At 40.4% G+C, this 22,330-nt stretch overlaps 1 protein-coding gene across 1 annotated transcript in view; it reads right to left on the bottom strand.

The window, feature by feature from the left end:
• PTPRZ1 (protein tyrosine phosphatase receptor type Z1) overlaps nucleotides 1–22,330 on the bottom strand; it is a 183,533-nt gene that overhangs the window by 72,429 nt on the left and 88,774 nt on the right. Inside the window, exons 3-8 of the mRNA XM_067563972.1 lie at nucleotides 13,756–13,935; nucleotides 11,848–11,999; nucleotides 10,623–10,718; nucleotides 10,301–10,367; nucleotides 5,078–5,235; nucleotides 2,718–2,868 (exon numbers count right to left, since the gene is read on the bottom strand). Coding sequence (XP_067420073.1) covers nucleotides 2,718–2,868; nucleotides 5,078–5,235; nucleotides 10,301–10,367; nucleotides 10,623–10,718; nucleotides 11,848–11,999; nucleotides 13,756–13,935 — 804 coding nt within the window. The remainder of the gene's footprint in view (nucleotides 1–2,717; nucleotides 2,869–5,077; nucleotides 5,236–10,300; nucleotides 10,368–10,622; nucleotides 10,719–11,847; nucleotides 12,000–13,755; nucleotides 13,936–22,330) is intronic.

Below are 22,330 nucleotides of genomic sequence, written 5' to 3'. Positions count from 1 at the left end.
GACTTCCCTGTCCCAGTGAGCCACCATTCTCTCCTCATTCATGTACCTCATGAAAACATACCTCAAAAAGCGAGTTTATAATGAAATAAATAGTAAATAATCAAAAAAAACCTCTCTAAATTGTTCCCTCTTTGGACTGCCCAGTGTGCCCTGTCTTTTGATTGTCTAGTTAAGTTCTTTGGAACAGGCACAGTCTAATTCTGAGAGGTTTTATCACTTTGCTGATGCTAAAAAAATAATGACGTGTGTGACCTTATCCATTTAATTCTGAGCTTTGAACACAAAATCCAGCACTCAGGGCACTGTGTGGATTTGTGACACATTCTGAAGCAGTGTACAGTTATAATTGCTCTGCCAGAATGGCCTGGCTACTGTTCTTCCTGCGTAATTAATCTATTTATGATTCAATACATGTTATTAATGAGCAGGAACTGTTAACTATTTTTTTCCAGACTGTCTTGTACATAATAACACAACTGAACGGAAAAGGTATTTGCAAAGTGTGAGACACATTGTGTGACATGTGGCACACTTCAGCCGGCGTGGCATGTCATTGCTTGAAAGTCAGTTTGAGATGGCTTTTGCTTGATGAGGCGGCATACCACATGCCACAAAATGCAGCAACCCAAACTGTAAAATCCTGCAGTACATTGTTTCTGGGCTCCATGTAATACACCATTATTTTAAGTCAAAACAGAGAGGAATTGTTGGCTTAGCTAACAGAAGAAAGTTGCCGTACACTCATGCAACAAAGTCCTATCCAGAGCTGTGTGAAATATTTGCAAAAAACCCGTCCAAATCCACACAAAACTGATCTGTTTTCATGTTGGGTTACAAAGTAGGAATTTATACCAGCTTGGTGTAAAGCTTCTCTGAAATTCATGAACAGTTTGAGTGACTTTGGGTCTAGTTTTGAGGGAACCTAGACCGATTTATGGGCTTGCATCTTCTGTTATTCTGTTATTGAACTTTCTTTTTAAGCACTTTACAATTCATGACTAAAGATAGCCACTGACACAAATAGATCACAACCCAAAAATCATGTGAATTTTGAAGTTTGGTTTGGTTTCAATTTTGATGTGGAATCAGGTGAGCCCCAAGAGTTTGACTGAGCTTGACTTTGAGATTTTGAATTTAAATTTAAATTCAAATACTGTGACCATTTCTATCTTGCTCCAGAGTTCCAAGATGAACCAGGGAGCTGGCTCCAGCACTCCAATTCTGAGGGCCAGTCCCAGCCCAGACACCACTTAGAGATGCCCAGCAACAGCTCTCATTTTTGCCATTGGACTAGGGTCCTTAATGGACCCTATGCCAGTGGAAGATTGGTATGGTCAAGCTCTGCTTAGCTCCACACAGTTTCTATGTTGGAAGGAGGGGAGGCTGAGATGTAGGGCCCAGCAGTGGCACATTTATCCTATAAGACACCAACAGAGGAGTACATTTGCTGAAATGTTATGCAATTAGCTCAGTGTTTGTCAATATTATTTTCAGATTTATATTAACAACTGATCATATGTTAGACAAAGAGATTTTCATTTCTGCTAGGGCTGGGGACAGAAAGGACTAAATTTTCTTGCAAGCTTTCTGTATTGGGCCCTGAAGTGCGACCTCGTTGATATTAGGTATTTAAATTTACTCCTAATGAAAAATATTGCACATATGAAAATTACAAGTAATACTGTGCAGGCTTAGAGAATGAAATGCTTTCCAACCTAAACAAAATAATCCCTCCAAGTTAAGTTTGCCAGTATTGGTGAGGCTGCACGGAAATTCCTGACCACTCATTTCTGAACCAAGCATGTAATTCAATAGAGAATATATTTCCCATCACTAGGAGCCTTTTAGCCCCCATAAGACAATTCCACTCAGTTTAACAAACAATATGTATTAGTAATAATAAATAATAATAATAATAAAAAATGGAAGGCCCAATCCTACTCCCTAATGAGAGATTGTATTGACTCCAACAGGGGAAGGATTTGGTCCTAATCTCCTTATTATATAATTTTAACTTTTCAAATGGGCACTTGAGTAAGGCTCATGCTGCAATTTCTCCTGTGTTAATTGAAGGGAAGCCAAAGATTTTTCTTCTGCTAACTACAATAGGAAATGAACTGCATATAATTCCATTTATTACTGAAGTTAGCCATTCATGTTTTAATTTTTACATTTCAGCATTTCAGAGCTCCTTAAGATCACTTCAGAACAATGAGAGTGTTCTTCTAGTATCTTTATCCACTACCTGTTCAAAACAAGTGCTCCTCAAATACAGCACATTCAAGTACTCAAATGAGCATTTTTTACGAGCACTAACTTGTCTCTTAGGCTTTGTCTACACTAGCATTCTTGTCAGTAAAATGTTTTTCGGTCAGGGATGTGAAAAAATCACTCTTGACTGCTCTCCCGCCAACATAGCTACCACCGCTGGTTCAGGGTGATTTCATTACGCCCACGGGAGAGCTCTCTCCTGCCAGCATAGAGCGGGCTACATGGGAAACCTTACAGAGGCGCAGCTGCAGTGGTACAGCTGTGCCGCTGTAAGGTCTGTAGTTTAGACATAGCCTCACAGTTATAGACTTATACACAAAAACACTGTGTGTTATTACACTTTTCTTCTTCAAGTTAAAACAACATCTTGTTATTGGGGTCAACAGTTGTACTTAAAACTGTCTTGTAATCCGTGAAGCCTGCAGTAGTAATTACTCCATACATACCTGCTTCATGAATTTCTTCTTGGCCAGTGTATGAGGAAAACACCTGTCCAAAGAATTTGTATTGTTGTTCTCTAAAGTTGTTTTGCAGGTAATCCATCAGCATCACATAGCCAGACTGCTGCATTGTAAGGACTTCACAAAATACAGCCAACTGAAAAATAAAAGACAGCGCACTTCCCATAAGAAATCATAAAAATTAACTGGATTCTGATTATAGGCACAACTTTGAGAAAAAGGAGATGTGTAGACTGTCTCAGCTCAGGAGTAATCGCAGGAAGCACTGCGATTCAGACACACACCTCTGAGGGTAAGCCTACACTGCAATTAGACATTTGCAGCCAGGGCTAGAGTTAGGGGCAGGCAACCCAGGCGACTGCCTGAGGTGTTGGGCTTGGTGGGGGGGCACCAGGCTTGGGGTGCTGGTTTTGTTATTAGCAACAAAAGGAAAAATAGAATGTTTGAAGTAAAATGTTCCAGGTATTCCGTATGAGGATTCATTTTTCACTAACCTCCTAGAATGTGCTGATCTTTGTAGAATCTCATGGAACCTGCCAAACTTTCTGAGAACTATATTTTCCTCAAACCTAGAATGTTTTCAGCCATGCCCATGCAGGTGTATGAGGGATGGGGTACTGCCAGTCAGTCAGTGAAATGTAAGAACAAACTGAAGTGAAGTGGTAGCACAGCTGTGATATTGTGAACCCTGTTTTATTGTTTAATTTTGAAAGTGTACTTAGGTTTTAAGACTTGAAAAGTATAAGTAGCAACTAATAAAGGACATATTTAATGAGAAGCCAGAGATATCTATTGAGCCCCTATCTACTCAACAATATAAAAGAAATACTATTACTTCTTTTGCCCTGCTTAACACTTAATGTTTGATGACTTTCTAAGACTGTGGAACATAGACTTTTGCTCTCCCTAACACTGTCTGTTTTCCCCCATAGAAAATAAAAGATGCCCCCAAAGAAGCCTTTAGAAGCTCAATATAGGTAGCAAAAAGCTCAATTACAATCTAGTTTGCAGCAAGAGGCAAATCTGATGGTAAAATATCTGAAACAGAGCAACATAGATTGGGCTTTAGGCAGTAGCGATCGTCCCAGTGCAGAAGAAATTGAGGAAGAAAGCCTAAATGATGGAAGTCCTATTACTGAGGAATTCGCAGATTTACTTGAAGATAGGAATGAAAATGTGAGGAAAGTGATGGAGAATCATCCAGTTTTCCTGACGGTGTAAAGGACAGCAATGACAAAGAAACATTTGGTTTACAGAAAAGGAGAGAAACAATATAGAAGGATCAGTCTCACATGATGGCAGAAACAGCAGTGAAAAAAATTGCACACCACAAATCGATACTTCACATCCTGCTTTATGGCCAGCGATCCTAAACTCTGCCAATATTGATCATACAATTTTGAAAGGGCTGGGCAAAATCGAGGATATGACGTTTCCAGTAAATGAGCAGAAGCGACCCTTCTCAAAGTCACACTGTGAAAGAGTGCTTGAGAATGGTGAGAAACTGAATCGGCACTGGCTAGTTTACTCAAAATCAACTCTTGTGTTTTTGTTGCAAAATATTTGACAAGAATGTCAAATCATAGCTTATTCTTTCCGGGTACAATCACTGGCATAACTTAGCTGATGCGCTGATGCAACATGAAACCTCATCCATGCATCAGAGTTGTGAAATGGGCTACAAATGCAATAAAACAAATAAGATATTAAAAAGTTTACCAGTTGGAGGCGGGAGAAGTGCTGAAGATGTGCCTTGTCTAGGGCGCAATTTGGTCTAGGGTTGGCCCTGCTTGCAGCTGACCCATTCCAGCTGATTTAGCTCATGGGTCTTGGACTAAGGGGCTGTTTAATTGCTGTGTAGACGTTTGGGCTTGGGCTGCAGCCTTAGCTCTGGGACCATCCCACCTCGCAGAGTCCTAGAGTCCAGCCTCGAGCTCACGCAATTAAACAGCCCCTTAGCCTGAACCCTGCTAGCCAGAGTCAGCCGGCACAGGCCAGCTGTGCTTTTTTAATTACAGCACAGACATACCCTGAGTCACAATTCCTCCACTGCTTCCTAATTGCTTTCTTTGGAGTAGCAGTTTACTTTTGCACAGGCATATAGTTTAAATCAGCATCTAGCCATACATGCAGGAAAAAAAACGGGGAGGGGGGCGGTGTGGCGGGGGAAGTTTTACCACACAAATAGATTTTAATTGGAACATATACAAGTGAAAAGCTAGATAAAAGAAATGTTAGGTTGTTAGGCTAGAAATTAATGCTATGCACTTTTACCACACACATGAAAACTGTTTTTCCTTGCAAATAAGAACAATTATTTCTTTCACATGGATTAAATGAATTACCTGATTTTCAGAAATGTTAATGGTATCTTTAAACACAATCCATTCAACTGTCTCTGAACAAGGAGGAGTCGACAAAGACCCATTATAAGTGTAATATTTGTCCGTTGAGTTTGGCAAAAGATTCAGCAAAACAAATGGCTCTAATGCAGCCTGTTTTCCTGCAAAACATTAATATTCATATGGTTAAGATAATAAATGAAAGCTGAATAAAACAAAAGCAGAGCTGCAAAATGGAAGTTCCTTTAAGTAAAGCGAAGTAGTATTTGAGGACATTTGGAGCCTGATTTCAATGGGTGCTCAGTCTATGAAAGGTTGGGCCCTTTGTACTTGTTTAAACAAAGATCCTAAAACAGTAATTCTTCTGGGTCAGCAGGAGGTTCTAATGAGTTACTTCATGAAAAGCAGAGGTTCAGCTGTAAACTCAGGACTCCCAATCTTCATCTCTGCAGTGGGCTTCAAAGAAACAATGCTTTTAGTCTTTGCACCCGGGGCTCCCATAAGGTGCTGAATGACTCTGACCGCTACTGAACTCAGAGTCAAGATCGTTCAATACACCACAGTACATCTCACCCTCTGTGGGGAAGGGGAGAGGTATGAAAGCTGCAGACAATTTGCTATCTAGTCCAGAGAAGCATTACTTCATCGGAACTCTCTGAGCATTACATTACTCTAGCTTGGAGCAAACTGTGCTGAGATGCAGGAAATAGTGAAACATGGAGAAAACGAATGGGACAGCTCAAGAAACAATGTTACAAGAGAAAGAATGGGAGATTAAGACCTCTTTCAAGATGGTGTAACACTTCAGGTCACTGCCCTGTGAGCAACAGTAAGGGATGATCTAGATGGGGAGCTTACGTCAGCATAGCTACGTCCCTCAGAGGTGTGAACAATTGACACCCCCCTTAGATATGTAGCTAAACTGACGTAATCCCTGGTGTAGACAGCCTTAGGTCAATAGAAGAATTCTTCCATCAACCTAGATACTGCCTGTCAGGGACATTGATTATCTACACCAATGGGAGATCCTGAAGAGCTGCTATAGTGTTTCAAGTGTAGACAAGCCCTTACTCTTCTTCGTACACATACATGCCAGAAGAGGGAGGAGAAACATTCCAGTTCACTTAGGCTACGTCTTCACTGACGGCAGCAAATTTGCCGCCGTCAGATCAATTTCTCTGGATCGACTGAGCGGTCAGTGAAGACCCGTTCAGTCGATCCAGAAATCGATGTATTAAAACCACCTTCTCAAGTGGCATAGCGCTGCGTCGACGGGAACATGGTTCCCGTCGGCACAGTGCAGTGAAGACGGCACACAGAACAGAAGCAGAGAAGTCGACGGGAGTTACGCAAGTTTTTTGCAAAGCTTGCGTAACTCCAGTCGACTGCTGTCGAATCTCCAAGGTAAGTGTAGACAAGCCCTTAGATGCTTTCAGCATGGAAAATCCCCACTTACACATTTAGTCTCATGTGTAAATGTATGGCTGGTGCAGTTCAGCCACTTACCCGGTATCTTGCCAGGATCGGGGCTTGAATGAGGATGAGTTCACTGAGATGCAATCCAGAGGAGACTGGGGTCAAGCTGGTGAGGTAGCAAAAACCAGCTAGAAAAACTGGCAGAGATTATACCAACTTCCTCAAATGGGGGAAACTGCCAACTTTTGGACAATCACCACTTCCATGAGATGATGACTGTGTGTATATAAAATACCACTGGTCCTTTTAGATGCCATTTTAGATAAAATCTGATTCATATTTATCTTATTTGCTATTTGTTATCATCTCTAAATTCATTTGAAGGTTACTGCTTTGTAAACTTCCCTCTCTCAATAAATATCAATTCCTGATTATTTTCCCCACATGCATTTCTAACCTATACATGTCCCCTTTGTATTGTATCTGTCCTCACTGGCATTTGTAACTCATGCCAATTTAGTGTCACCTTAAGATTCCGCTATACATTGTTTGCCATTTTATTACACAGAATCACAGTTGTTTTACTGAGTCAAATCTTATAAGCCACCTTTTCTTTCAAAATGACTTATTCTTGTCCACATCTGATGATGGGAATATTTGACAGGGTTGAGCAAAATATTTTCTCCTATCTGTAGTATTCTGTCAACCTGCTAGTCACCTTCAGACTGAAGCCACCCTAAAAAGCTAGTGTGTATCTAGTTTAATAATTCTATCTTCACAAAAATGAAGCTGTGAGCATCAGGATATCAAACTTGACTTTTTCAGCAAGTCTTCTCATAAGCCAGTAAAGATAACTTCTTTTGTTAGAAGGTTCTTCAGTAGCTTGTGGAACTTTTGATTTCAGTAACAACTTGTGTTCTATTTCACAGTCTAGACTATAAAACGAAACATTTGCAAAGTTTCAAGAGAAAATGTCCTATGTCAGATAGTAACATAACTTCTTTCTATTCCCAGAGTGTAAGCCCGGGAAGAAACTGAGAATACTTCAACTCTAGAGCCTGAGAACTCAGCAACTCTAATTTCAATATACAAAGCGTAAGATATAATTCATAAGGACAACTGATGTACTGTACTTCTTTCTCCAGTATAAATTATCTGAATTAGTCTTGGCCTGAATTTTATGAGCTCATTAAGGTCTATTCAAATAAAGCATGTTCTGTTCATCATTAAAGTGCCATGTAGCTTGACTCCTGCTGCCCTTAACTTTGCAGCTTCTTGGCAAAGCTGTTGGATGGTGTTTGCCTTGATCGGTTACAACTTCCCTTTAGGTGTCTCATATAAGCATGGCATCTAAAAATAATGAATAGGGCTGGGTGAAATTTTCTGATGAAACACATTTTTGTCAGAAAGTGCCAGTTCATCAAATGTGACAAACTTACATTGATTTGCAGGCAGATTTACAACAGAATCACTTCCCTGTGAGCTCACAGGGCAGCCTACTGGGGGCCATGGGGCAACTCTGGGGCAGCCATGTCATGTCAGGGCTTCCAGGCTCCTTGTTATGGAGCTGGGATCCTGGCAGCCCTGGAAGTCCAGGCTCTAGCTAAAACTCAGTGGGTACGTCTACACTGTAGGGGGAAAAGGAAAAGGTGGCAGTGAGTCTCAGAGTCCAGGTGAACTGGCTTGGCCTAACAGGGCTTATGCTGCGGAGCTAAAAATAGAAGTGTTGTCATTCCTGCTGGGGCTGCCTGCTGGATTTCAGAACCCAGGCTCCAGCCTGAGCCCGAACATTAAAACAGCTAGTTTTAGCCCCAAGTGCAAGCCCTGTGAGCCCAAGTCAGTTGACCCGGGCTCTGAGACTCACTACCGCAGGTCTTTTATTGCAGTGTAGACATACCCTCAGCCTAGGATCCTGGCTCCACAGCAGGGAATAGAGAAGCCCTAGGAGCCCCACGTCTAACCACTGCTTGGCTTCTGGCTCTGCAGCAAGGAGCATGGAAGCCCAGAGACCTACAGCTTGAGCTGGGATTCTCAAGGCTTCCAGATCCTCTGCCATAGAGCCAGGAGCCTCGAAGAGTTGGGATGGGCTTCCAGAGTTCTTGGTTCCGGGAAAGCTCTGCTATGTGGACTGTCATGGGCCGGTGTTCCCAGGGCTTCCAAACTCCTGGGGCAGCTGGCTCACCATGCTGCTGATTCCAAGCTGGATCAGGAGCCTGGTAGCTCTGGGGGCCCTGGGCCTGGATCTGCAGATCCTGGGATCATGGGAAGCTGCTGACTGAAAATGACAAGAATGTTAATTTCAGTCAGCAGTTACTTGTCCCAGGGAGCATATTTCATTTCAGAACCACCATATGCCAATGTTTTCTACATGATTTTTTGGTGAGATTTCCGGTTTGTGAGAAATTTTTGAAAAATGTGGTTTTGGTCTGACTCATAAAACCAAATTTCAAAATACTGACATTTCTCAGAAATGAGCAATCCTGAGTTTTGACCAGCTGTAATAATGAATTCTAGATGATTTACACAATTCACCTTGTCCTTGTAAGCTACAAAACTTCCATCACCTTGTTTTGTGTTAGTCTTTTGGGGACAGACATCCGCTTCCATTTTGGGGGCTATATATTTTAAAAGTTTATGACACACATCCTACAAAAACTAATCATAATAAATAATCAATACTTTGCACTTTAAATCCATAAATCTCAGAGGACTTTTCACAAAAGGTAGGTATTGTTATCCCCATTTTACAGACAAAAAAACTAAGGAGCCAGGCAGGGTGAGGATATACTACACTATAGCCGCTGCTACAGCACAGCTACAGTGCAATAGCTGTGCTGCGGTAGTGCAGTGTATAAGCTTCGTATGTCGACAGAAGGATTTTTTCCCTCAAAGTAGATAATCTACTTCTCTGAGGGGTGATAGTCAGGTCCACGTAAGAATCCTTCCATCGACCTAGCTGCATCTACACTAGGGGTTAGGTGAATTTAACTACGGCACTCAGGGCATGATGTTTTTCACAGTGCTGAGCAATGTAGCTATTTGACCGAAGTTTTAGGTGTAAAGCAGGCCTTAATGACTTATCCAAAGTCATTGGCCCTGATTTAGGAAGGAATCCTCTTTCATGTGCATAAGCGCTTTCGTCAATTGAGGACACAGTGAGACAAAGTAAGTAACAGAAACTAGGTCTTCTGTTGCAACATCTTCTACTTTGCGATCCCTGATGTAAATGAATAGACAATTTTTTTAAAAACATAGTATTCACACACTGAGTCAAAATCTGCTCTGAATGACACCAGTGTAAATGTAAAGTAATTTCATGGAAACTGACTGAGTTATTTCAGATTGACACCAGTGTCACTGAAAGTGGAATATGGTCCCCTGAGTCTATTGAATACTTCCATTCATAAAATCTCTCTGTTCCGTGAACTAGACTTATAAGAAAGGTCTTTGTTTATTACAATAGTTGTATTTGTCCTACAAATTGCACAGAAAACTCAGATATATACGATTAAGAAACCTTAATGAACACATTGGAAATTTCTCTTGACTGAACACTGAAAGTGTAGCAAAGTCCTTGGAAAAGTTATATGTATTCACTTTGTGACTCAGGCTCTTCCAGTTTTTTCAAGTAATCATTTTTTGGGGGAAATATAACAATTTGTGACATTTTTTATTTTGGTTTTAACAAAAGTGATCAAATCCAGCTTTGGGAGATTCATGGGTCCCAATAGCTTCAAAAAGACTTGCTTGCATGTTCAAAAGCAGAATTTGGCCCAATCAATAACGAATCAAGCAAAAAGATAAACTCACCAAACCGGCTAACACTATCTATTCCTTTGATGATTGCATTATAATCCATATTATCTTCCAGGCCAAACTGTTAAAGAGAAATTGTATACTTTATTAAAAAACAGGATTGAAGTAAAAAATGCAAGTTATTAGTTAGCTGAACAGACAACAGGGGATGTAAAGAAGAGTAATCAAATATATTTGCCAAATTTTTTATTGTGCAAAATAAATTAGAAAAATATATACATATTTTAATGTGCTTATTCAGAACCATTTAGCTTCAGATTTGATATTTGCTGTATTTCAAAGCAAAGTTAATGCTATAGGTATACAAAATGGTTACCTCAAATAAAATTGATAAAGCTCTTAACTTCCCATTTCCTTTAATTGCCTCCTCAAAATTTGTAAATTGATCTGCATCATAGCAATAGATTTGCATCTGTAAATATAATGATTAGATCTTCAATTTTCAGCAGTACACATTACAGAATAGAAATATATCTTCAAAAGAATTTACAAAATACAATTATTTATTTCAGATATTCGTACTCAGAAAAATCTTGAAGCAGTAACAAACTTCAGGTCTGATAAATGCATCTTCTGTATTTCTCTCATACATTGCCTGAAAACTTACTTGGTGAAGCCAATGGCAAAACTCCCATTGACTTCAGGAGGGCAGGATTTCATCCACATATCTACCCTAAACTAAAAGTAGAGACCTATTGGTAATACAACCAAGTCTTTGATCTTATCTCTTCTGCAGCCTAGAGTCAGCTGGAGCTGTACGCTTGCACTAACTCCACATCCTCATACCCTCACTCTTCCACCACATGGCCAACCGAAACCTAGGTCCCTACCTTGGGGCAGAGTTTGTGACTCCACCCCTCTTCCCATGGGATGATTTCAGAGGAGGCTTTGCTTCCAGATGTCCTGGCAGGATGGAAAACATAAGATAGGAGCTTGAGTGGAAAGTCTAAATGGGTCGTACAGTCAAGAAGACTGAACGGACTACACTGCCCACAGTGAAAGTTTCTGACTAATAGTTCCCCATGGTACTGGGAGGAGAAGACAGGAGGAGAGAACCTTCCTCTTGGGGGGATTTGTCCTCTCAGAAATACATACTGTTCTATAATTTATTATAATAGACTATGAATAGGTCCATGGAGTTTACTGTAACTCTTGGGTATTTGATAATCTGTGGCAATTTGGCCTAAATTCAGTTTGCAGGACTAGATCCTGAATTTGATATGAAGATTTGCACTCATCTTTTCTTGGTAATTCTGAATTCTGAAAATACACGCTTTATTTTCAAAATGGCAAACTAACTTCAACTGTACAGTAAGGACCTGACTCAGAGGCTATTGTAGTCAGTGGCAAAATCCCTGTGTGCTTTGGATCAGGCCTTGATTCATATTTGCAAACATAGAATTTAAATATTACTCATTTGGATTTGAAGGAGGATTATATACACACAATGTACCATAATCAAATGATAATTTATCATCTTTTAACAAGTAACTTGATTATTTACAGGACTATACAGTATTAAGTCTATTACAATTCATTACCTCAAGAGGAAATTTTTGTCCTTCTAAACTATGTTCAGATCCATCTGATGATATATTGCATTTTCCCCAGTGAAAAGTTATCTTGCTTGCTTTAAATACTGTTTCTAAGCCACCTCCGCTGACATAATAATCATTTGTCAGGTTAATTTCCACTAAAGAGTAAAAAAGAATGGTCAATGAGCATGTCTGTGCATTTGCAATTCAAATACATCAACATTACTAGCTAAAAGGTAAACATATGGTGGCTCTCCTTACATTATATAAACAGTTTGACAGAATGCGGATTATTCCGCTAAATAACAAAACCATTTGGGAGATTTATAGCTGTTAATAACAAAATGAAGTGTATTTTACTTCATTTCAAACTGTGGTTCATAAAATAGTCAGATGGGGAGCTGAATTATTTTTATACACTCTCATAATCCAGTGTTTTATAATCCATCTGAAACTTGTCATAGTCTTACATTAAACAAAAGCTCAAGAAAGCTAGCCCACTTGACATGCCCTCCTTCTAAGAAAAGAAAACAAAACCCTAACATCCTACCTCTGCAATCCTAGAACATAGCCCTTCATGAGAGTGGATGTATTGATAATGCAAATGGAAATGGTGAAAGAGAATTTATTGAGCATGGCAGAAGGGAGATGACTAGGAATAATGAAATAACACTTAAGGCTTGGCTGCACTAGGATATGAAGCACTCCTTGGAGAAGGATAAATTGACAACAGATTAAGGCCACTTTACTCCTGAATGACAGCATCCACCCGGGGGTGAGACGCTGGGATGAAGAGTGGGAGTGGTTAAGGTGCTTTACCTTCCTATATAGATGTAACCAAAGGAAAGGAAAATAAATAGACTAGATACCAGGAAGAATTTCCTGACTGTGATTATATATAAAGTTGTGGAATAGTCTCCCAAGGGAAGTGGGCGAAAGCTCTGTCCTTGGAGATAATTGTAAATACACTGGACAAAGAGCTGAACACAGATATGTTGTGAACATATATTGAGAACAATCCTACACTGGCAAGGGGGACGGAGTAGTTGATCTGTACTGCTCTCTCTTCTTGCCACACATAACAGTAGCGGATTCTCAGTTTCCTAAATTCCTTTACTCAGTGCCATGAAGAAAGAGGAAGATGGTTTGGCTGGAGTGCCATGTTGCTCCTTTCAAATACTTTGAACTTCTGCAGAGGAGGAGGGTCTCAATTCACTTTTATGAGCGTTAAAGACTTTATCCTCAGAACACCCCTATAAGGCAGGGAAGAACTAGTTTCCTAATTTACAGATAGGAAAATGGAGGCAAAGGGGCATTACATGATTTGTCCAGGATTATAACAGGAAGTATATGCTGGAGCCAAGAATAGAACCTAACTGTTCTCATTCCAAATCCTGTGCCTAAAACAAAAAAACTATCCCCCTCTCCAAATGGGAAACAGCTTTTAATCACTACTGTAGATTCAAATAGCAACCTTGGCTCTATAACATTAACTAATCTTATGAACTACTTACTGGTGATTGGGTGATTATTCATGATATGCTAAAAATGATTTTTGTATCTTAACAGCATATTCCAGAACAGGCATTATTAGGAGTAATTATTATTTCATTGCAAATGCTAAATTATTATTTAGCTTCAATAACTACTTATTATGGGATGATACTAATGATGTGATTACTCTGGCTATTTCTAACCATGCACATAATTTCCATTTGTTTTCTTTATTTTAGGCTTTCCATTACATTTGGCTGCTATCACCATCTGGCTTTTTCCTAATTGCTAAAATCAGAAAAGCAAAGGCTAAACAAAGGAAAAAAAAGAAGAAAAATATCATTAAAAAACTTCAGCTACCCACCACATTTCACTTTCATGATCCCCAATTAGCTCAAAACATGAAATCTGACGTTTTACCTGTTTTGCCAGTATTGTGAATGAATGTATTTTCTGAAGTTTTCTTTTCCCAGCCTTGGAATTTAAGTTTCTTGAGATTTACATTTACTTGGGTAAGATCTTCATCAATATTAATAGGCGATTGTTTGGCACCATTGCATGCTGGATATTTCCTCCCCCAGTTCTTTTGATTCAAAGTTCCTAAACATCAAAACATTATAGGTAAGCATTATAGGTAAACATTAACTTGCAAGCTAGTACTCTTATTTTTTGTATGTGGAAAAGGTAAAATATAGAATGTACTGGCCTGGAAGAAAATTTGCCTTTCTTAGTCTTCATTTACATCTTTACATGCAATACATATGACTTACATCTTAAATACTAGACTTAGGGAATCACCATTTTAGGGCATCTAAAAATCATGTACAAAGACTAACGTGAAATGACCATCGACTGCTGACAAAGCAGATCATATACACACACAAAATATATGCTAAAATATATAAAATAGGAATGAAACAAACATCCAGAGGAGGCAAGTGAATCCAGAGTGATCATCTTTAGGAAATACAGCAAAACCTTCTTCTTTGAAAGAGCCTTTACATTATAAGATTGACACTTATAACACTGCCACCTTCTTGTACCAAATAAACCATTGCCAATCATACACAAAAAGAGGAAATTAAAATTTTGAAAAATCAAAAACAAAATCCTCACCCCCACGCAGAATTTTTACCATGAAAAGGGAGAAGTGATAGAGACTCTGACTCCACAAAGTCCGCTAATGACCTTGCTATTACTATTGGAATATCTGGAAGGCGCTCAGATAATTTGGTAATGGGTATGACAGATTTGGAGGTGCTTTGCAATAACTGATTCATGTTATATATATTCTTTCTGTTCATCTGACTGTTTTAAGTGGGGGTTACTGTATGAATACAAGGGGAATTCAAGCAGGGGTTGTCTGGATATAAGCTGGAACAAGGAAAATTACTTCAGATAGCCATCCATTTACTGATACTTAAGAGACAATGCAGGCTCTATTCACTTTGAAAGTTTATGTCTGACACGCAGCTGAGCTCAACACTCTAGCTGGGCAAAAGGGTGGTGGTGTCCCAGCTTCTAACCACAGGGGGATCCAAGCCCATTAATACTGGAACAAGGAACTTTGGCTTGATAAAAAGACAGGCCCCCAAGGACAAGGCAGACAGTGACTGCTGGGGAACAGACTGAGCCTCAGAGGTCAATGGTCTGGAGTAAGATAAGCCTATTTCAACCTTTAAACATGTAGATAGACTGTTTATTGTTTTAAAAGCCTCTACTCTTATACTTTGCCTTGTTTCTGCTGTCAAAATTAAACTATACTTTGTTTTAAGAAGGCTGTTTTGTGGTCACTATTCAATAGTGGCCAAAAGTTTCAAAAAGGGAAGAGCTGCAGATACCAAGTCCAGTAGGACCTACTGAGGGTAAGCCTGGTTCATCCACAGACTGCTGGTTCATCCACCTGGTCTACGAATGGGAGAAACATGTGATTCTACTCCAGGGAGGTAAAGGTACAAAGCCTCACATGAAAGAGTGGTGCACTGAGCTTCCAGAGAAGGGCTCAGAGGTGCAGCAATCCTGCAGCCGTGACAACAAGCAGTGATATAAAACCCTACAATCAGACTGATAGACATACAGATAGATCTTGAACTAAATGATTCAGGAAACTGAGTTAAAAAGGGTACTGACATCATCTAACTGTGCATAAGTAATGTAGGTACTGCTTTGAGACTTTGATAGAGGAAACTGTCAGCTGCAATATCCAATCAAACCAAACAGAGCTCATGATGGAGTTTTAACCTTAATTCTGAATTTTCTGGAGGCGGGAATGATAGCTTTGTATTAAGTACCTGACCCCTGGAGAATGCCAGCCTGTCTAAATTTAGTGCGCCTATCCAAATTATATTCCTTATAGTGGACAATCTCTAAAATGACTAATTGTGAGCTTTGATGGGATTTCCTAATGTAAGGTAATATCTTGCATTCCTGTGGAATTTTCGTAAAAAAAAAAACAGAACATGAGGCATGGAGCTAACATTCCGCTCTCAAAACTTCCCTCCAAGGATTCTGAGCACAGTAAATAGGCATTTCTTGTGGTAGAACAGTGACTGGAGGGCATTCAAAATACTATCTGCACACAGAAGCAAAGAAATGTAGGCTGGAATGGAGTTCAAGAGGCCATCTAGTCCATATTACTAATTAGTAGAAATGTCCAAGGTGATTACATTTTACAGCCAAGAAAGTTCAAGTCAAATATCTCCAAGTCCAATATCTATTCCACAATACCGTGTCGGTTATAACTAGGATAAACTGACTATGCACTTTACCAAGATTGTTCCAGTTTTTAGAAACAATACAAGTTTCCTGGCTGATATTACTGAGGCCAATTTTGTCCCAGATTCAATTTAACTGACAAACTGACTGGCCAGTCTACCTCTACTTCATGCCAGCATACTGCTTCCCCTCCCCCAGTAGCACTTCCTCTTCTGAGTTGCCCTCTGTGGAAATCCTTGTCCGCAACTCCAACACTCCAGACATCACCTCTTCGAGACACTGATCATACTGCATCACTTGTTGCCAGTATCCTGATTTAAATATGCATGCACATTAGCTCAATTCATCAGTAAGAATTCACAATGCTTTTAATTAGGGTCAACCTCTTTCCCCTGCAAAAATGCCCTACTAATCTCTCTTTTTCAAAAGACTCAAACCTGACCATTCTACTTGTCTCTGAATATCATCCTTGCACCCTGAGTGGATTGTTTACAACAACTGTATCAATTTTCTCTCCTTTAGCTCAGTCTGGGATCCATACCAATCTAGCTTCTGCCTTTTCCACTTTGCTTAAACTGCATTTACCAGAGTCTCAGACAACTCTTCCTAGCTCTACTAAGTCTCAGGATCTCTACCTTGATCTTTCTGTTGCCTTTGGTAATGTTGATTTCTCCCTCCTCCTCTTCCTCAACATGCTGTCCTCCCCTGACTTTTGTGCCCTATTGTAACAATTTTAGGGAAAGAGCACTTGCATTCCCGCTTAATGGTCCCTCAAGGGCACCCACTTAAGTTTTCCAGCTCCCAGCTGTCAGCTTTCTGGGGTGGAGACCTGCATCTCTTTCTCCTGACTAGGGGTTTTAAGGATGCACAGCTCTCTGACTTACACTACGATATCCCCAGCAAGCCAGACTGTCTGAAAGCCAGCATCTGTGCTTGGCTTTCTCTCAGAGAGCTACGAACAGTGTATTGCCAGCAGTTACAAGTTCTCACACACATCTTTCTAAGCAAGCACATTTATTCTTCAGGTAAAAGCATTTCAGAGAAAACATATATAAAAATAATAGAAGCTTTTATATGCATGCTAAAAGCTTACTGGAGGTCACTCATCAGTCTTTCACACCCTTCTGCAAGGGTTGGGACCGCCTTGGACAGAAGGTCCTGTCCATTTGCTGGATCAGAAAGAAGGCCCTGAGTCAGTTTAAACACAACCTTTTTATGCCAAAAGCCCTTTATCTGTTTGTGGGTCTCTGGGAAGTCTAGTTTGAACCAGTATATGCAAGACTCCCCAAGGATGGTATCTCTCTGGAAGTGTTTACAATCTGAATGATTTACCTTATTCACCCCCCCACTGTTCTTAGTTCCTGGTGGAGCTGTGGCAAACCTTCTACCACTGCCCCTCCCTCCAGAGTTGCATTCATAAACCATTCATACCCTTAATACGCTGTGGTCCTCAAAGATACTGCATGTGGCTGCAACATTGGGCTGTCCTCTGACTTTTGTGGCCTGATCCCTTCATAAGCACTCTTTTCACAGCATCTTCGTTGGTGGATTATTCTCCCTTTTTTGCCTTCTCTGAAGAAGTCCCGCATATTTTTGACCTTCACTCCCTCCTCTTCTCCTTACACCTGGGAGATTAAACCAGCTTCCATAGTTTCTATCTTATGCTGATAACTCATAAATCCATCATTCAAAGCCTGTCCTTTCCTGCCCCACCCTGTTCAGTTTGCAGTTGTAACTTTCTCTCCTACATCTTACCTGGATAGCCTATTTCCAGTTTAGGCTCAGCTGTGCTTCTTATTTCTCATCTAATCCCTCACATTTCTCTCTTTTCTTTCTCTCCACCATATTTCCATTCTCTAAAGCTTGCATTTTTTGTGACATTGTTGACTCTTCCCCCTTCCTTCTCCTCATATGGGTATCCAGACTGTCATTAAATCTTCCTTTTCCACAACATTTAAAAAACCTGATCCTTCGTTTCTGATTGCACAGAAACATCAGTTGTCCATACCCTTGTCATCTCTGCCCTTGAGTACTGTACCCTCTTCCTAGTCTTTTCTGTCCTCCTCAATATCCATTTCACTCTTCTCCAATCCATCCAAATCAGCACAGCTAAAATGATCATTCTCCACATCAATCAGGGTTTTGTCACTATGTTTCGCTGAATCATTTCACTGGCGTCCCTTTACTCACTTTATCGACTTTTAATGTATAGTCCTCATGTTCAAGACCTTGCCCTGGCAAACATTTTGGATATTGTGCCCGGCACATTCCCCTCATTCTCTTCTTTCCCCCAGTGATGCCAGACATGAGGCCCGCACGGTTTCTTTCTCCCACTCATGTCTTCTTTGCATCTTCTTCCCTCCCAGCGCTAGTGCACCAGGCCCCTCGCTTCTCCTCATTTGAATCCCCTCTAAAGCTTCACACCATCTATAAAACCTACAATTAAATTTTTTTTTTAAAAAAAAAGATTAAAAAAGAAACCATAATCTACAGCAGCGGTTTTCAACTTGTGGTCCACGGACCCCTGGAAGTCTGTAGACTATGTTTAAGATTTCCAAAGGGGTCCAAACCTCCATTCAAAATTTTTTAGCGGTCCACCAATGAAAAAATGAAAACCACTGATCTATGACAACTCCTTCCTCTAGTTTTTCCAGGATGTTTAATGCTTCTTTATATGTCATCTAGAATGTAAGATCTTCGAGTCAAGGATTGTTTTGTTATTGGGGCCATAAACAGCACAGAGCATAACAAATCCTGAATGCTAAATTAGTAACAATACTAATAAATAATCCAAGATTATCCCAGAAAGCACAGGACTATTTTAAATCTTCCACACTGCCCTGAGTTACTGCACTTAAATAGGAAGCTGGTTGCAAGTAGTTCAGCATCACCAGGGCCCAGAAGAGGCAGTTAGACCCTCCAGTCTTAAGGTAAGGGAGAGGTACTTGAAGTAAAGGATGGAGAGTGGTGTCATGAAAAGGGGGGAAATGTGACTGGCAAAAGAGAGGACAGAAGGCTGGGGATACAGAAATGGATGGCGGCTGCCTGCTTGGTTAGGCAAGGAAGAAGTATGGCTGGAGAATGTGTGGGAGGGAAGAAGTGTGGCTGGGAAGGGGCCCAGTGGCTTGGGATAGTGAGAGTGAGTGAGAATAGACAGACAAGAGAGAGAAAGGAAGCACATCTTTCCTCTCTTCCCCCCCTCCATCTGCCCTCTCCCCTCCCCAATAAAGGCCCAGGCCCACCTACTAGAGCTGGGGGACAAAATGATTTGCAATAAAAAACTGAAACTGGGACAAATTTTCAGGAAAATATTTGGGACATTTTTTTCAACCAGCTCTACTGCTCACCCAGTTTCAGTTACCAAAATCCTGCTACGTGTGTGAACCCTGATGCCTTGGGAGAAAGTTACTGAATTGTGATAGCTTTGTAATGATATGTTGTGATCTGTTGCAAATAGTTACTGTAACATGATGATCTCCTTCCTGCTATGAATAAAGGAAAAGCACAGAGTCTCACTGTTACTCTCTAGTTGACAAAAAATTACTGATCTTTGTATGGTGCCACGAATGCTAACTGAAATCCAGGAGGAATAAAAGGAAAGGCAGTTTCAAAGGTGCAACTGAAGAAGAGATAAGACTTCCAACTAAGATGAATTAATCAAGCCTTCACATTCATTGCACATGGTAGGAAGTATGAACAGTAATTGGAAAACTTTCAAACAGACTTTTCTTCTCCATGTCACAGCAGTTGGTACAACTGAAAAGCGAGATAAACAAAGAGCAATATCATTGCTTACAACTGCAGAATCACAAGCAACTGATACTGACCCAGAGGAACACAAAATTGACAAGTTTGATGCATACTGCTCTTCAAAGGAGAATGAACTATATGAGGAATATTATTTGAACACAGTAATAAGGAGTGACATCTGATATACTCATTTCATGTCCTGGCCTTGAAGCACAGATAAACAACTACAGAGAATTTACATCATTGATCGAATAGCATTAGGAGTTAAATATAAGGCAAGTCACAGACAAGCTGCAAAGAGAACCGGAGCTCAAGCTTGATGGCCCAATTCATATTTGTATGCCTGAGAGATAGCACTATTACATATAGGTTTTGGTGTTGGTGTTGAAAGTGACTTGGTGAAACTACCACAGTTTAGATGATTTGTAGAAGGTCAAAAAACCAAAACAAAAAATAGTCCAACAATTACAGCATTCCCCAGCATAACAATTACAGATATTCCCCAAAACAACAGATTGTTTAAATATGAGTGCTATGGAGTAAAATCACAGCTCAAAGCCGTGCCAGTCATTTTGAAAAAATTGTGAAAACTGAAGGTAAGAAAATAATTTTGCAAAACTCTGCTTTGCTGAGAAGAAACTTGAGGAAAATCATAATCTTCATTGTGAAACCGAGGCAGGCACAAAGGAGAAAATGTTAGTCAAAGCTGTCAACTGTGGAGACACATCTGAAACTTCACAATGAATGAGAATGAGTGCGAGCCTCACAACTACAAAAAAGGTTGCTTATACTCTGCTGTTCTCATTCTGGGGGATAAAAATCTCCGAGATGACTCCTTCTCCCCAGCTGATTCTCATGTTCAACTCCTTCTCCATTCATTTAGAACTGGCAGGAATACAGGAAATCCATTTCATGAAAAATTTTGAGATTCCGATACATGTTTTTGTTCTGATGCAGAACAATGAGACCTTTTGCAAGTTTTCACAAAAAACAGAGTGAGACACACCAAGAGAGCAGCTGATAGCTTAGTGGCCAGGATACTCATATGGGATGTGGAAGACCCAAGTACAAGTCCCTGCTTTCAGTGATTCAGAGGAGAGACTTGAACCTGGGTTACCCATGGGCCCACCAACTGCCCCCCACCCTTTTCTCAATTCCATCCTGGACCTGAGAAACTCTCTCAAGGAAAGTTTAGTCAAAACCAGTAAGTTTCCATGAAAAGTTTAGGTTTTGATGAATCAGTATTTTTGTTACGAAAAAACATTTTGTCAGAAAAATTCCCCCGCAGTTCTACTCAGGGATGCCATCCCTCCACTGATAGCTGTGGCTATTGACTTTTTAATCTACTCTTGTCTGCGGAGTTCTTTTGAAAATTTGGCTCATAATATATTATTGCACAGCAGACCATCCCTACTCCAAAATCACTTTCGCCTTGTGTTAAAATACCAGAAGGAAAAACATCTATCAGATGATAGTGCATGGAACATCTGGAGCTAGCTAAAATGTGCCTAGGATTTCAAAAGGAAAGCTAGGAAACTAAGTAGGCTGTGGTATCCTCTGCAGCTCTATAGGAGAGGTCCTGCCATGAACATACAGTTAGGGCTGTAAACCATCTCTGTGCATACTTATCCACACGTACACAGTGATAGTATACGACTTGTGGTTCACTCACCATGTACCAGTGCTGCTTGAGGAACATTTATGCAGAGAGAACTTCAGAATCAAACCTGAAACTAAAGCAATGTTGTTCTGAAACAAGGAACAAGTACCAAACAAGTACTGTCTATTGTTTGACCTCATTATTGAGAATGGACATATTTGTGCAAGAAACAGGAGGCTGGGATGGTTTGGTTTCCTGGGAATAATACAATTACAGGATATGTCAGAAAGAAGTACATTAGGAAGGAGGAATTTTAACTTGGGAAATTTCATTTTCCCAAGTCTACATGTAATAAGGTGCCACAGGTCAAAACTACTAGAGTATGTACCTGATTAAGTTCATGTTTCTCCTGAATAGAATTCCCTGAGGGAATGTAAGATGTGTTAATGTTAACAACAGCTGTTAATGGAGAAATACTTAGCAAATATGTCAAGGTGGAGAGGCCACTTTTACTTCACAGGCATAAACTTTGAAAACACTGAAAGATTAGAGCAGCGGTTCTCAAACTGTGGGTCACAACTCCAAAGTGGGTCATGACTCCATTTTGATAGGGTCACCAGGGCACAAAGACACAGTGAGAGCTCCATGGCCAGCAGGGGCCTGAAGCTCCTGGTGGGAGCTCCATGCCTCAAGCAAGGCTGAAGCCTGGAGCCCCAACTGGGGCTGACAGCCTGAGTCCCATGCCCTGCAGGGGGCTGAAGCCCCAAGCCCTGTGCCCCCGACTAGGCAGAAGCCCTGGGCCGCATGGGGCTGAATATGGGGGAATCGCAATTTTTTCTAGTAGGAGGATCACAATTTTTTTTGATAAGTCCAAATGGGATCACCAGCACAAAAGGTTTGAGAAACAATGAATAAGAGCCATAGTCTTTT

This window comes from Emydura macquarii, unplaced genomic scaffold (assembly GCF_026122565.2).
Source record: "Emydura macquarii macquarii isolate MOO-44397 ecotype Brisbane River unplaced genomic scaffold, CSIRO-AGI_Emac_v2 contig_2636, whole genome shotgun sequence".
Lineage (NCBI taxonomy): Eukaryota > Metazoa > Chordata > Testudines > Chelidae > Emydura > Emydura macquarii.
The sequence above is the reverse complement of the archived record's forward strand: the minus strand, read 5'-3'. Positions and strand labels throughout refer to the sequence as shown.